The 14,728-nt window shown below is 35.2% G+C and overlaps 2 protein-coding genes across 2 annotated transcripts in view; both read right to left on the bottom strand.

Moving 5' to 3' along the window:
* LOC137385359 (short-chain collagen C4-like) overlaps positions 1-12,383 on the bottom strand; it is a 135,889-nt gene extending 123,506 nt beyond the window's left edge. Inside the window, exons 1-3 of the mRNA XM_068071808.1 lie at positions 12,380-12,383; positions 11,970-12,142; positions 11,620-11,737 (exon numbers count right to left, since the gene is read on the bottom strand). Coding sequence (XP_067927909.1) covers positions 11,620-11,737; positions 11,970-12,142; positions 12,380-12,383 — 295 coding nt within the window. The remainder of the gene's footprint in view (positions 1-11,619; positions 11,738-11,969; positions 12,143-12,379) is intronic.
* The window catches only part of LOC137410412 (short-chain collagen C4-like), a 179,947-nt gene extending 165,800 nt beyond the window's left edge, over positions 1-14,147 (bottom strand). Inside the window, exon 1 of the mRNA XM_068095833.1 lies at positions 14,128-14,147. The gene's annotated coding sequence lies outside the window, so the exon portion shown is untranslated. The remainder of the gene's footprint in view (positions 1-14,127) is intronic.
* Positions 14,148-14,728: the final 581 nt, after the last annotated feature.

Below are 14,728 nucleotides of genomic sequence, written 5' to 3'. Positions count from 1 at the left end.
AGAGTTATTACTCACATTTTTATGTTTACAATATCATGGATTCTGATAAGGTTTTGTAAAATATGTGTCATGATTGCATGGCTAGGCTATATATTTATTCTTTTTCTGATCAAGCAAATATGATATAATAACAGGAAATGATGTTGTACAAATCTCATTGCAAGTCAACTATTGTGTTGTGATTTCAGACCCGAATTCTCCTTCAAAGAGGAGAAAATAATAGTAAGTGTGACAGCACTCCAGCGACTATTTCACTGTCACGCCTGTGCCCTCCCCTGCTCATTCACGATGGTGCAAGAAGGTGGAAGGGTAGAGTTCAAGGTTACATGTGCCTCCTGTCACCAATCGTATACTTGGGAAACAACTGCCAGGGTGAACAGAGCTCACGTCATCAACCCCCTGCTGGCAGCTGCATCACTTTTTTCTGGCGGATGCCTTACGCAGAACCTCCGTTTTCTGTAGCTCCTGAACATCGCGATACCAAGCCACAGCGTTTGCCTCTACTAACAAAAAAAATACTTACATGGTGTGAGTGTTAATATTTACCCATAAACTTGGAAAATGTGAGTAAAAGCTAGGCACACTAATTGAATAACGACATTTAGAAACAATTTTTTTCTTGAAATGAAAATATGTCATCCTTCAAGCGAAATATATTATAATTTGAAATTCTGATTCTTCATCATAATATAACACAAAAAGGGGAAGAGGATTCTACATTCTTAGACTAATGATAATGATACAAATTAATCTTGTATAATGAAGTTTTACAATATTTTACAGTGTATTGCTGAGCAGTACACCCTGCATAACGAGGGACTGATGGCAGCAATCGATTGGGAGCTTGATTTGGCAGGTGACAGTAGATGTGATAGTCCGGGGCATTGCACACTATACGGGCCTACACTATAATGGATCAGAGCTGCGGTTTAATAGTTAGCAGCCATCTTGTCAAAGTAAAACTTTGACAGTTTGTACTTCACAGCCTGACAAAAACCGAAATATTTTAGTAGCTATTAATACATAAACACGAAGTTGCTGATCTAGCTAAATAATTTATTCAAATAATGTGAAAGTGATTGTTGGTCGTAACTTTTTTACTTTTCAGTCAACGGAGACCACCAGCTCTAACGCCATGGAGCTAGAAACTTCAAGCGATGCCAGTCCGATCTAATTTCCCACGGCCTGAGAGTGAGGTCCATTACAACGGATGTTGTCACAAAGGTTGTGTGCATACCGCAAGCTTGTGTTTTGGCTAATGCCGCAAATTCGTCGCGGTGAGCGACGGCCTCTACCTGCCTGCTTGGTGTCTAAGATTCAGGCTCTTTTCCCACCAACGGATGATGAAGAAGAGTTTGCAGACTTGCAAACAAGATTTGCGGCATAAACCAAAACACAAGATTGCGGTTTGCACACAACCTTTTCCGAGCTTTTGGCGGTGGCTCTCCAAATGGGAATAGATTATCTACCAAAACAATTGTTGAAAAACAATAATTGCTGATCATCAAAATAATCTCGATCTTTATATAATAAAATCATAATACTAATACACTCTCTACTGTAGTAAGTGTACAAGCCAAATATAACAATTCTCCTTGTGTTCCATGAGTTCAGAATATGTGTGTTCAACCGATGCATTAAATGTGTAACACAAGAATTGTAGATAATGCATGACACATTAGCATAGCTTTGGTGTTATTGGCATTAAATGAAAATCCAACTCACTATGATATCGCAGGTAATTATTCCACCCCAACTCAAGGGGTGCAGGCGCCACAAGTTCGTCCACACCAAGATGCATACACAGGCATTCATGCTCCCCGCGGTCATGGAGACGATGCGCAAACTCAGCATCATGGCAGCACACACATTCAGAAAGAGATGGCATGTCTTGACAGCGCTTGCAGACACACCACTCTGTAGCCGGTGGTATTAGCTCCTAAAGAAATGAACAGCTATGTCTATGCAACCATAGCTACCATACCATAATACATCAGGTCGATGTTATCCAACAGTATATCGGTGCAGCACTAGATTTAAATATTAAAATTGTTAATGTTGTCATTCGAGAAAAATCTGTAATTATTTTTTTGCAATATGGAGCGATAATTATCATCATTAAAATCATATGCATATATATAATAATAATATTCGTTCTATCACTCTCAAGCTAAAACTATTACTACTAGCTAGCTTGGCACATAAGAGCTGGCTAGTGGTGGTGCTTACTTGCTGGGAGGTTTGATTCTGTTGAGGATCTTCTTCAGATAGAGCGTCAGACTCGAAACGCCAGGGTGTTAACTCTTCAGAATTTGACATTTTTTATGATCGCAACTCAGACATGAATTGTCGAACGGAATGGCCAAGCCGAAACTGTAAAGTAGCGAGCATCTATATTTGATACGGGGTCTTAGGTAAAACCCGAAGTGTTTGTCATAAAATATTGCTACGATAAGTTTGATATTGAGCTTTTTATTGGCCTTTCAATTCACACGATAACATCACGTGGCAAGACAATAACCAAACGGCGCGGATACGTCATCGAAATCAAGAGATTCCAATCTTCGGGGGCTTTTTGTTTTTGAGCTTTTAAGAGCTTTTAATCACATTTCCACATATTTGGCACCTACCACACAACAGAGTAAGACATGACGAATCGTTTGATACCAAATAACTGTAATGTGAATTTTGTTGCAAGTCAACCTTTAATAAATATGAGTAACAGAGGGCCCATGATGGAACTTTGTGAAACACCAATTTCACATGTTTTAAAGATGAAGATATGTTATTATTTTTCATAAATTGTAAAGGATTGTTCAAATAGCTTGACTAAATTGTGAGCATCATCAGAAAACAGTTAAAATTTGAATTTGTTAATTAGAACCATGTGGTCAATCATATCAAAAGCGTTTGAAAAATTTAAAACACGTGTCGTGTGTAGCTGTGCCACTATCAAAATTACATCATAGTTTTTTAAGCATTTCACTAATAGCTTCTGCAGTGTTGCGCTTTTCACAAAACCATACTGGTTAGCAACCAACAATATTAAGTCTTTCATATATGTAATGTACGTATTTGTTTTACTAAAACTTTGTCAATAATTTTGGATAAACTGGTAGTTTCAAATACGCCTGTAGGTATTAGGATTGGTTTTTTTACTTCTTTGTAGAGATTAGCTATTGCGTTTTTCAGACAATTTGGAAATGTGGATTATGCAATTATTAAATTACTAAGGTGTGTGAATATAAAAAGTGGAGCAAGGAAATTTTTTTCAACAGTTTAAAACAAATGTTATTCCGTCCTGTTGATTTTTGCATGTTTTACTAGTTTATCACTTTTATTATATTATCCACTAAGACCTGCTCATATCTAAATTTAAAGTAAGTTAGATATCGGTACTTGTAGAAAAAATTCACAAGTTATAATTGAATTAGAAAGTTTTACCACCAGATTACCTCAAATATTTACAAATTGGTCGTTTATACGTTCAGAAATATTTAAAAGATCTTTAATTTGACGCTTCCTAGATCTATGGTTGTAGGACCATGATTAAAATGTGTAAAGTCTTGTTTCCAAGCTTTGTTTAAAAATTTTCATTTATCAATGATTTTCCATTTACCCATCTCATACTCATGAGAAAATTTTGATTTCGCAAGAAAGATTTTTTTAGTAACATAGTTTCTAAATTTACGATATTTAACTAAAGCTGTGTATTCGAAAGCTCATGTTTACAGTGATTGTGTTGTCTACATTGTACATGTAATTTTTATTGAAATTAGTTTTTTAAAATTACTTTCAACAATGTACGATTTATTCAAAGATTTTTAAATGATTTTTTTGTGGTTTTGCCCGAAGCTTAAAGATGTGTTTGCTTGTGCTGTTAAATCTGCTATAGTTTTAAGAAAATCATTGAAACTTTGATTAACATCCCTATTATTGTAAACTTCATTCCAATTATGATTTGAAAACTTGTGCTTTTGAAATGTGTAGTCAATTTGTGAGTTATTTTTAATTTATTACCAATAGGTGAATGCGGGTTGAACTGGAATAATGTAATTGATGTAACCACAGCATGGTGATCAGAAATTTCTAAATCATTTGTACATGAAACTATTTTCTCTCCTATGACAGATGTGATAATATGGTATAGACGACTCTCATTGCTGTTGCCTAATCTGGTTGAACATAATATTGTGTTGTTAAAATCAAAAGAGATGAGTAATGTTTCGTATTTTAGAAAATATTTGTTTAATAATTGTCATGATAGGACTATAAGACTATTATTACTAAAGTTCTATAATGATAGTCTCATAGGATTAGAAATGATTAGTTATATAAACAGTTTAAAAAAATGAAACACTCTCAGGGAATTTAAATACAAGTTGTTAACCAATCTGTCTTGAAGACAAAATGCCTCGTTTTAGGCATTTTTATTATCAAGTATTAATATGCTGTACATCTATTTCTTCTATAAATATTACAAAGTATTGATATGCATCTATTGCAAATTTAACTACTATAAAGTATTGGCATACATCTATCATAACTATTATAAAGTATTGATATACATCTATCACTACTATAACTATTATAGAGTATTGATATACATCTGTCACTACTATAACTATTATAAAGTATTGATATACATCTATCACTACTATAACTATTATAGAGTATTGATATACATCTGTCACTACTATAACTATTATAAAGTATTGATATACATCTATCACTACTATAACTATTATAAAGTATTGATATACATCTATCACCACTATCTACTATATAAACCGCAATCATTGTCTGTCTGTCTATCCACCTTATAGAGCGGTTTTTCCTTTTTCCGTCGTACAAATTTCGGTCGTACGAAGCGAACTGTATTAATATGAGTACTAAATATTGTCATTTCTGACTATTCGCTGCTACTTTTGTCTGACGATTTGAGGCACGCGTCTTATATAAAGGTGCGGCGATTCTGTTTTTTTTTCTTTTACCGCCAGGGTGCATTAACCGAAATCTCCGGTCAGCACGCTTTTTAAATGGCAAAGTTGCTGCCGTATTAAAAAGCGCCGTCCTGAGTTTTGCGGCCTATACAAAGGTGTCTATACAGCTATACAAATGTACTACTCATTAAATAAAATAACTTAATGAGCAGTAATTTACATGCAATTAATATTTACTGCCAAGGTGTACCGGGAAGGTCAAGTAAACGTTGGTAAAAAAACGCAGTGCTCACTGACTAAATTTCCACATCAAAAAGGTAAGTGTTTCTTATACAATGTTGTATTGTCTATGAATTGCCACATTTTCAATACATAACCCTTTTATTTGCGTTGGTGTACAAATTTAGCTATCGGACTACTGCAAGCCATTTTGCCGATATTGCTTTACATGTATACAATATTTTTTTCAATTTCAAACTCCTTCTAGAACGTTTGCTTTTGTTATATACAGTGTATTTCATTTTGCCAACATGTTAACAAGCACTGCTATGCAAAAAAATTCGTCGTATCTATACTTTGTGCATTGATAAAGCGATGTGAAGCTACAAAGCTAAAACGATCCTCTACAATGTTCCTTATTCTCACAAAACCATTACTTTCACCGCCGTCAGAGTCAGTGCTGCTATTGCGTTCTTAATTAAAAAATTTGGATCGGCTATAAGTCATCAACATAAGTAGTTATTTATTTTCTAACTTGACGCATTTAATGAACTTGCACAAAAAAATCTTCGTTTTCAAGTTGGAAATTCTCGAACAAAGATTTAAAATTAAACTCTAGGCTAATTTTATAGAGAAATCTTAGGAAAACACTGTCACTACCATAAAAGTCTTAAAGACCGTTTGTTATGTTATCAACGAATAATAAAGTTCAGTTACTAGCAATTGCCGATAAAATCGCAAAAATGAATCTACGCGGTCGACCGTAAAAAACGCATAAATGAGTTTACTTCAGTGAAAGGGTTAAAAACGTTGGATTTGCCACTGTTTGTGATAGTAAACATTTCTTTCGGCAGTTGAGTTACTTTTACCTTTTTCCAGCTACGAGTACACAGAACTACAGCTACTACAGAACTGCTACTGCCTTTTACCTACTAAACTTCTACATCGAAAAGGTTAGTACTTCTCATTCAATGTTGTATTGCCTGTGAATTGCCACATATCAACTACTAAATAACGTTGGATTTGCCGCTGTTCGTTATAGTGAGACATGTTCATTTCCTTCAGCAGCTGAGTTACCAATTTTTTTCCAGCTACGAGTAGGCCTACTGTAACTTACTACTACAGAACTTGCACGAGTACTCCAAGGGTTGCAAAAGGCGATGGTGAAAAGAATGAGAGTAGCTGGTATCAACTTACTTTCACCCTGCTTTAGCCATGACCAGCTGTACGTCACCTGCTCAAAAGTAGGCACAAGCTGAAAACTGTTTGTTCATACACCCGACAGAAAAACCAAAAATGTTGTCTATCCGCAAGTGTTGCGTTGAACTAACATTGTTATTGTTATGTCATGCTATGTTCTTCATGTTCCGCTATACCACATGCAGCATTTTCTAACATATTTTTCAGTATATATATATTTTCATGCATTTGTATTCCTTATTGTATCTCATACAAAGGCTATTATGTTGGAGCTATGTTTTATTATAGTAAGGTGCTAATGCTGTATCTGCCATGACATCATACTGTCTGTGCTGTTATACTTTTTATTTTTATCGACACAATCTCATTACTGTTTGTATATACCTTGTCAAAACACAGGCTATAGAGGAAAAACTGGTGAGCTATGATTAGTGTTTTAAGCATGTAGAAGTTTCCATTCAATAAATTCTGCCGATAGCAAAATATTTTGTATAATTTTTTAAAAGATGCAAAACTTTTCAATACTGCCAGTTTGAAAAAACTTCAGTTGGCCTAGCAAGTCAATTTCATTATCAGTTCTCTGTACACAAATAGGGCAACTCCGATTTGAGACTGATGTGGTTTGAGACTGGTGCATTGTAGACTAGCTGTAAAACGTATTGCAGATTTACATTGTTCTCCCCAACATTATTGACATATATGACTGCATATGTGTATGCATAGTGTGATCAGGGCACAAAATTTCAGTAAACTGCATATTTGGAGTTGTTTTACAGTATGAAAGACAACTCTCAATAAATCTCTTGCTGTACATGAATCTGTTCCAGTGGACGGGTAATGTAGCCAGCGGTTTGCCGCCGTGGCGTCACTCGAGGATGCGCGGAGACCATGTTCGTATCGAGTGCAGCGAGAGTATCTAGGTGCGGCTTTTCGGATTAATGAGTTGGCGAGTGCGAGGCGATTGATTGCGAAGCGATTGAGTTCTAGGCGATTGATTGCGAGACGATTGATTGCGAGTGCGAGGCGATTGATTGCGAGGCAAGTGCAAGAGCACAAATGTCAACTGCAAGGCGGTTAAAAACTGGTCAGCCGAGGCGGAGGCTCAGCGGCAGAAGTGCCCGATCGTCAACTGCAAATATAGACGGGTATGAACGGATGCATGAATCTAGACACATGAATCTAGAATATTTACTAGATTTTACACGCATCTAGCTGTAAAACACATTGCAGATTTCCATTGTTCTCCTCAACATTATTGACATGTATATGTGTATGCAAATTCAGGGCAACAATTTCAGTAGACAATTTACATAATAATACATGTACATGTAAATCAGGGCAACAATTTCAGTAGACTGCATATTTGGAGTTGTTATACAGTGTAAAAGACAACTCTCAATAAACCTTATGCTGCACGTGAATCTGTTCCTGTAGGCAGGTAATGCAGCTAGTCTACTATATAAACAGCAATCGTTGTCTGTCTGTCTGTCCGCCTTATAGAGTACCGTACTTTTCGGACTATTAGCAGCTTCTAGGTATCTAGGTCAGATCTAAAAAAGATAACGATTTGTGAGTTTCTAGCCGCAATTCCTAAATCGGTTGCGGAATGTACACGTAAATTAATTTCGGCGCCTACAATATAACTGGACGTTAATAAGGTCGTTTCTACGCAACTACAAAACTGCTAATGCTAGTTGTACTGAGTAGTTGTAGTAGGCTGTTGTTGTAAATGGTTTTTAGTATACTTTTGAATAGAGCTTGTACATTGATAATATTATTATAAACTATTACGTATGTACTACATTGCAAAACGGTTATTTTATATGGCTACAGCAGGTTTTGGCTTGCCCACAAAACAGTTTTACTTTTTCTTTTAATTACAATACAAATTTGAACCTGACTTTTCAGCAATTATTAGCTTAGCTACAAAACAGTTATAAGAAAGTTTATTAGAAATTCTAAATTTCTATTAAATACATATTGGAACCTGACTTTTCAGCAAATATTAGCCTAGCTACAAAACAGTTATATTTCTATTAAATAAATCCATTACGTCCATGGTACTACTGATTACATATAATCGCCAACACAGCTACACAGTTTTCAAACCGAGTTAGGAACTGCGGGCTAGAAACTCACAAATCGTTATCTTTTTTAGATCTGACCAGGTATCTAGGGCGCATTAACGAGAATCTCCGGTTAGTGCGCCTCTATACATAACCTATTCATCGTTTGCCGTTTTCACACAAAAATGACGTAATAATTACAACTCTATGGCTTTCCTTTAACTTCATGACATGCGATGCTTTTTTGTCCTCGACGTATTAGGGCTAATTTTTTTTGGCAAAACGATATCGATAATAGACCCTCGCGATATTAGAATTTGGCGATTAAATTTTATTAACTCTATGAAACACGATGCCGTTTTTGTGAACCTCTATTTCAGGCTCAATTTCTAAATTGCTGTTAAGGTCACAACTTTTCATGCGGACAATTGTATTATCTCGATCAGGAATAGCATCTAGATTCTTTCACCTTCGATCAGACAAAGACACTACATTAATTTATTTTTGCATAACATATCGTCGTACCAGTGTCGTCGTATTCAGAGTTTTGATGGATAGCTGTTGGTGGAACAGTAACTTTTCTATACACACACACACACGCACACGCACACGCACGCACACGCACGCACACGCACGCACACGCACGCACACGCATGCACACGCACGCACACGCACGCACACGCACGCACACACACGCACGCACGCACACACACACCTCTATGCAAGAATCATTATTATTAATTCAACATATTCACGAATTTTATTTTGTTTTCTCAGTTCGTATTAATTGTATCATTACCGAATCATCTCACATTGTAATCGTAGCAAAACAGACTCAATTTAGCTATTACGTGCTAATTATTTCACTGATACATCCCTTATTTCCCTGATACAAGCCTTTTTGTAGTCGTTGTATTTTTAAAATTTATTTGACCTGCATGAAACATTTTTCTCATGATATGAAATTTAAAATTTGTTTGACAAAGTAAGCTTGAAAACCTTCACAGTTGTTTTAGGTAGAATGGCAAATGTTGTTATATGTTGAATACAAATCAATTTTCTGTTCAGTTTTTTTGTTACTTGGGCAACACTGGGTTGTACAGCTAGATGCATTAGCTTACACATCTTTCCTGTTAAACCTAACCAGTTAGTTTTTCATAATTAATTTCACATTTTACAACAAACATTTGTAAGATTTATCATGTAAGATTGCAAGTATCAGTTATTCTCCACTATCTTATAATTGCATACATTTATATACTTTGAGAAATATATAGATATATATAGATATAAACTTAAACTCTCTTATTACATTTATAAACTTCTTATGACTTTTGAAGTTTATAATATAAGTTTTTTAATGTTTGTTTCATTGTTGTTAATTTTTCAACTTGCATTCTTTTAAACATAAATTGCGTATCGCGTTTGAAGTTTAAACATTATTCATTTTCCTATCACTGTTATTATTACTTGATTAGTTTCCAATCTTTATTATTAATATTATTCTTTCATTCAACCATTTTTGGCAGACATTGTTTTAATAAAATTTGAACTACAAAATACTATGATATTCTGTCATATTTTTTAGTATCACAAGTCACAAGTACAGCTTATGGTGTAAAATGTTGAAACAATACTTTACCAAAGTTGTTTTCTCGCCTTGAAGCGTATTAAAATTTACATTATTTTATTTTAATAAGAAAAATTGTTTCGGATCTCGAACAACTCGGTTTTTGAACTACTTTCTGGAACTGATTATGCTCAAGAACAGAGGTTCCGCTATACGTTATCAAAAGATGTAGGTCGCTGAAACTTATGAAATTTTAAATTTACATTGGTTTGAAAACCTTTACAGTGGTTGTATTGATTTTTAAATCAGTAAGTTTGAAAGTTGTAGTTATTTAAAAAAGTTTGAAAACCTTTACAGTTGTTTTATTTTCTCTCTTAATTTATTTCAACTACACAAAACATTTCTTTCATGATATTTAGTTTGAAAGTTAGAATGGCAAATTTTATTATATGTTAAATACAAATCAATTTTCTGTGCAGACTCTTTTTACTACCCGGGCAACACCGGGTAGCACAGCTAGGCTTGGGGCCGTGGCGTCACTCGGGGATGCACGAGAGACCTTTTTCACCCCGAGTACAGCGAGAGTCTCCAGGTGCGGCTTTCCGGATGAATGAGTTGGCGAGTGCGAGGCGATTCATTGCCAAGCAGTCGAGTGTTAGGCAATTGATTGCGAGTGCGAGGCTATTGGTTGCGAGACGATTGATTGCGAGTGCGAGGTGATTGATTGCAAGGCGAGTGCGAAGTGATTGATTGCAAGGCAAGTGCGAGGTAATTGATTGCGAGGTGAGTGCGAGGCGATTGATTGCGAGGCGAGTGGGAGGTGATTGCAAGGCGAGTGTGAAGTGATTGGTTGCGAGGCGATTGATTGTGAGGAGAGTGCAAAGCGATTGATTGCGAGGCGGATGCGGGCCGATTGATTGCAAGGCGATTGCTTGCGAAGGGATTGATTGCGAAGCAAGTGCAAGAGAGCGATTGTCAATTGCGAGGCGGGTAAAGACTGGTCAGCCGAGGCGGGGGCTCAGCGGCAAAAATGTGGGATCGTCAACTGCGACTATAGACGGGTATGAACGGATGCATGAATCTAGACATATGAATCTAGAATATTTACTAGATTTTACAGGCATCTAGCTGTAACACACATTGCAGATGTCCATTGTTCTCCCCAACATTGACATGTATATGTGCATGCATACTCTGATCAGGACAACAATTTCAGTAGACTGCATATTTGGAGTTGTTTTACAGTATGAAAGACAACTCTCAATAAACCTTATGCTGCATGTGAATCTGTTCCTGTAGGCGGGTAATGCAGCTAGTAACTATTATAAAGTATTGATAAACATCTTTAAAACTCTACCAATACTGGGCTCTCATCATCTTCAAAGCATTAAAAAACTTTACATTACAATAAGTAAACTTGAGCATGGTGGTCGAACTAAATTTAAACAACACTCTTCTATTCTATGAGTGTTAAACAGCTGATGTGGTTTGTCAAGCTGATACATTTTACTAGCAGAACCTTTAACATGAGGACCTTACAGGAAATGATGTGTTACTCTGGAATTTCATCCACAGGATTCACTGTCTTATGGCTTTTTTAGACTATTAACAGAAAGTATACCGTTGTAAAGAAGAGTAGAATTGGCTCCACATGTCTTTCTTCCCCATCTCGTGTAGACGACTCCTCTGTTTTCAGCTGAAGAGCCATTAATACCAGGTGTGCCAGGCGGTCCTGTTGCCTAGGTGCACCTACTGCTCCTGTTTCACCTAAAATAGTAGGATTAAAATATTAAGTAGAAAATTTAGAAAAATTACTCTATAAACATAGTTCTACGATAACTGCAAGACATTATCAAGGGTGAACATCGATATGAATGAAGTATGCATCATTTCAGCTTTAGTCATCACTATCAAGTAGCCTGCTCTTTTGGATTGTCAGTTACTTTTGGTTTTAGAATTGTTATGTCTCACCATCTTCTCCTGGAAGACCCTGTGACCCCTGCAAGCCTGTAAGGATCCTTGAGATCCTGGTGGTCCTTGAGGTTCTGGAGGTCCTAGAGATCCTAGTAGTCCTTGAGGTCCTTGAGGTCCTGGAGGTCCTTGAGATCCTGGTGGTCCTGGAGGTCTTTGAGATCCTAGTACTCCTTGAGGTCCACGTGATCAGTAGCACCACTCTTACTCTCTGCAGTTTACATGTTGATTATTGTAGTACATATCTGTATTTATGCTGTTTAAATTTCTGTGATTAGGAAAATCTCATGTTTCAAAGAGCTTTGAAAAACATATTTATAAAATAAAACGCTACAGAATTGGTAAAATAAGAGTAAAACATATAACTTTCAGTCAGTAAATTATTTTATTTTAATGACACTATGGCTTACGCATAGTATCTTAGGTGCTATGCAATACAGTGCAATATAACTTATCATATTATAATTTAGTATAGTATGATATGTTTTTTGTGCACTATGACATATAGTTCAATATAATGTGCGATATCTATACATGTATATATAATATAGCGAAATAAAATATAATATAATGTATATAATTTACAGGTTGCTTTTGTATGTACTATTTACCCTTCAGTAATGCAATATGAAATATACATAACTAAACAATATAAAGTTAGAATTCTGTAAGAACTAGTGGGGATAAAGACATATTTCAACCTTTAGATAAATGAATGTTGATATCAACTCCTTCGGAACCCTCTAGTTCATCACTTGAGCGCACAGAAACTCCATGTAGGTACTAAAATTATTAGCAGGCTTTTCAGTAGCAATCTTTTACTAAAGCAAATGTTTTGAGTGCTCAATCTGATTTTCACTACAGTAATTACTAAAATTGAAAATTTTTAATAAATAAATAAATTTCAACAGATTTGATTTCCTATTTATGATTTTATGATAAAATTCATGACGATTTGTAAATTGTTAAAAAGGCAGCATGTAGTATTTTTTGTCTTAATTCTAAAAACAGACTGACATCTAATAATAATGTGACAGGTTGTATCATTTTCATTACAAATGCAATATTTTATATAGTGCACAATGGGCTCCCAAAGTGAAACTTATCCATGTGACTTTTGTGAAGTCAATTCATTCCCAACATTCATGAAAATGTAATATTTGTAGCATGCGGTTGCTATGAGCTTCCCAAACGTCAACAAATAATACTATTCAAAATCCATTCCATCATTTTGAAGACAAGTCTCTCAGGTTGTTGTGTTCACCATATTGACCAACACCACCTTCGGTAAAAAACTGTATCTCAGGATAATTTGCTTCAATTTCAACTCTGAAAACGGTTTTAAAAAGCTTAGAATTTTTGCTATTACATGGGCTAAAGACAATTTTGTGGTTTGAATTGAAACATTTAGAACAACTGCAATTGTATAACATAACAATAGATAACTTTCTTTGGCACAAAACAATGATCAAAGTATTTTGAAAAAAGCTTTAATATCTATTAGCTATACATGGAAAGGATAGTCTATAGTCTATTTTGATCATCAAGGCTATCTATATAATCAAACTTTTAGTTGGTTTGGTGGAGAACTTTTTCCGGTTTTAATGTTAGGTCTGTTTAGCTTTACTACAAACTGTGTAACTCTATTGAACCAATTTAATGCTATGATAAGTTTAGTTGGTTCAAAAAAATTGATGCAACATCATAGCTTAGATACTCACTAATAATTATGATAAGCATATTAAAAGTAGTAATAGCAAAAATGCTTGCAAACTTTACAGAAATTCATAATAACTTACAGTAGCAAGAGTGTTCTCTAGTAGCTCTAGTCGGGCTAAAGTCTTATTCTGGTTCTCTTCATGTACCTTCAACTGATCCTCTAGTTCTAACACCCTGCTATCAAAACTGTTAAGAGTGTTGTTATGACAACCAGCACCCAGTATGGAAAGCAGGAAGAATGTTTGCAGCGCCACTATTTCCTGTTGAAACAGTAAGTTTTATGTAGTTACAATCAGATAAAATAATACTTTAAAAGTAACATTATGGTAATCTTTACCTTTTATCTTAATAATTCTAATATATTTATCTAGTGAAAGTTTTCTACAAACATAAATAAAGTAACACTGTATACATGAAGATATAAAATACAAACTGTTACCTTATAGTGTAATGTCTGTAAATTCTCAATCAGATGATAATGATAAGCTCTGCTTTGCTGCTGTTATTTATACTAGAATATTAACTACGTCATCAACAGGATGTCAGATAGACACGCCTACTTTTAGTTTACCGAGTAGCCTATGATTTTGCTTTACTAGAAATTATCCAATAAAATATAACTTCTTTACATAACGGCCTTTTTATCAGCACTGAATGTTTATTTACAACATCAGATGCTACTGAAAATAATACTTAATAGTTGATATATGTCTTACTCTACCAGTAACTGGCTGTATCATCTAGTAGTTACCTGATATCTCACTTTACCAGTAACTATATGTATGACCTAATAGTTGATTTATGTCTTACTCTACCAGTCACTCTCTTTATCACCTAATAGTTGACTGATGTCTCAATCTACCAGTCACTAGCTGTATCACTTAATAGTTGACTGATGTCTCACTCTACCAGTCACCAGCTGTATCACCTAATAGTCGACTCATGTTTTTATTCTACCAGTCAGGGTCATACTTTGCTGAGATCTAGATACTAGTTATGTTACATGAATGACAAAAATCGCATATCTAAAACACTCCAAA

Source organism: Watersipora subatra, chromosome 1 (genome assembly GCF_963576615.1).
Source record: "Watersipora subatra chromosome 1, tzWatSuba1.1, whole genome shotgun sequence".
NCBI lineage: Eukaryota > Metazoa > Bryozoa > Gymnolaemata > Cheilostomatida > Watersiporidae > Watersipora > Watersipora subatra.
The sequence above is the reverse complement of the archived record's forward strand: the minus strand, read 5'-3'. Positions and strand labels throughout refer to the sequence as shown.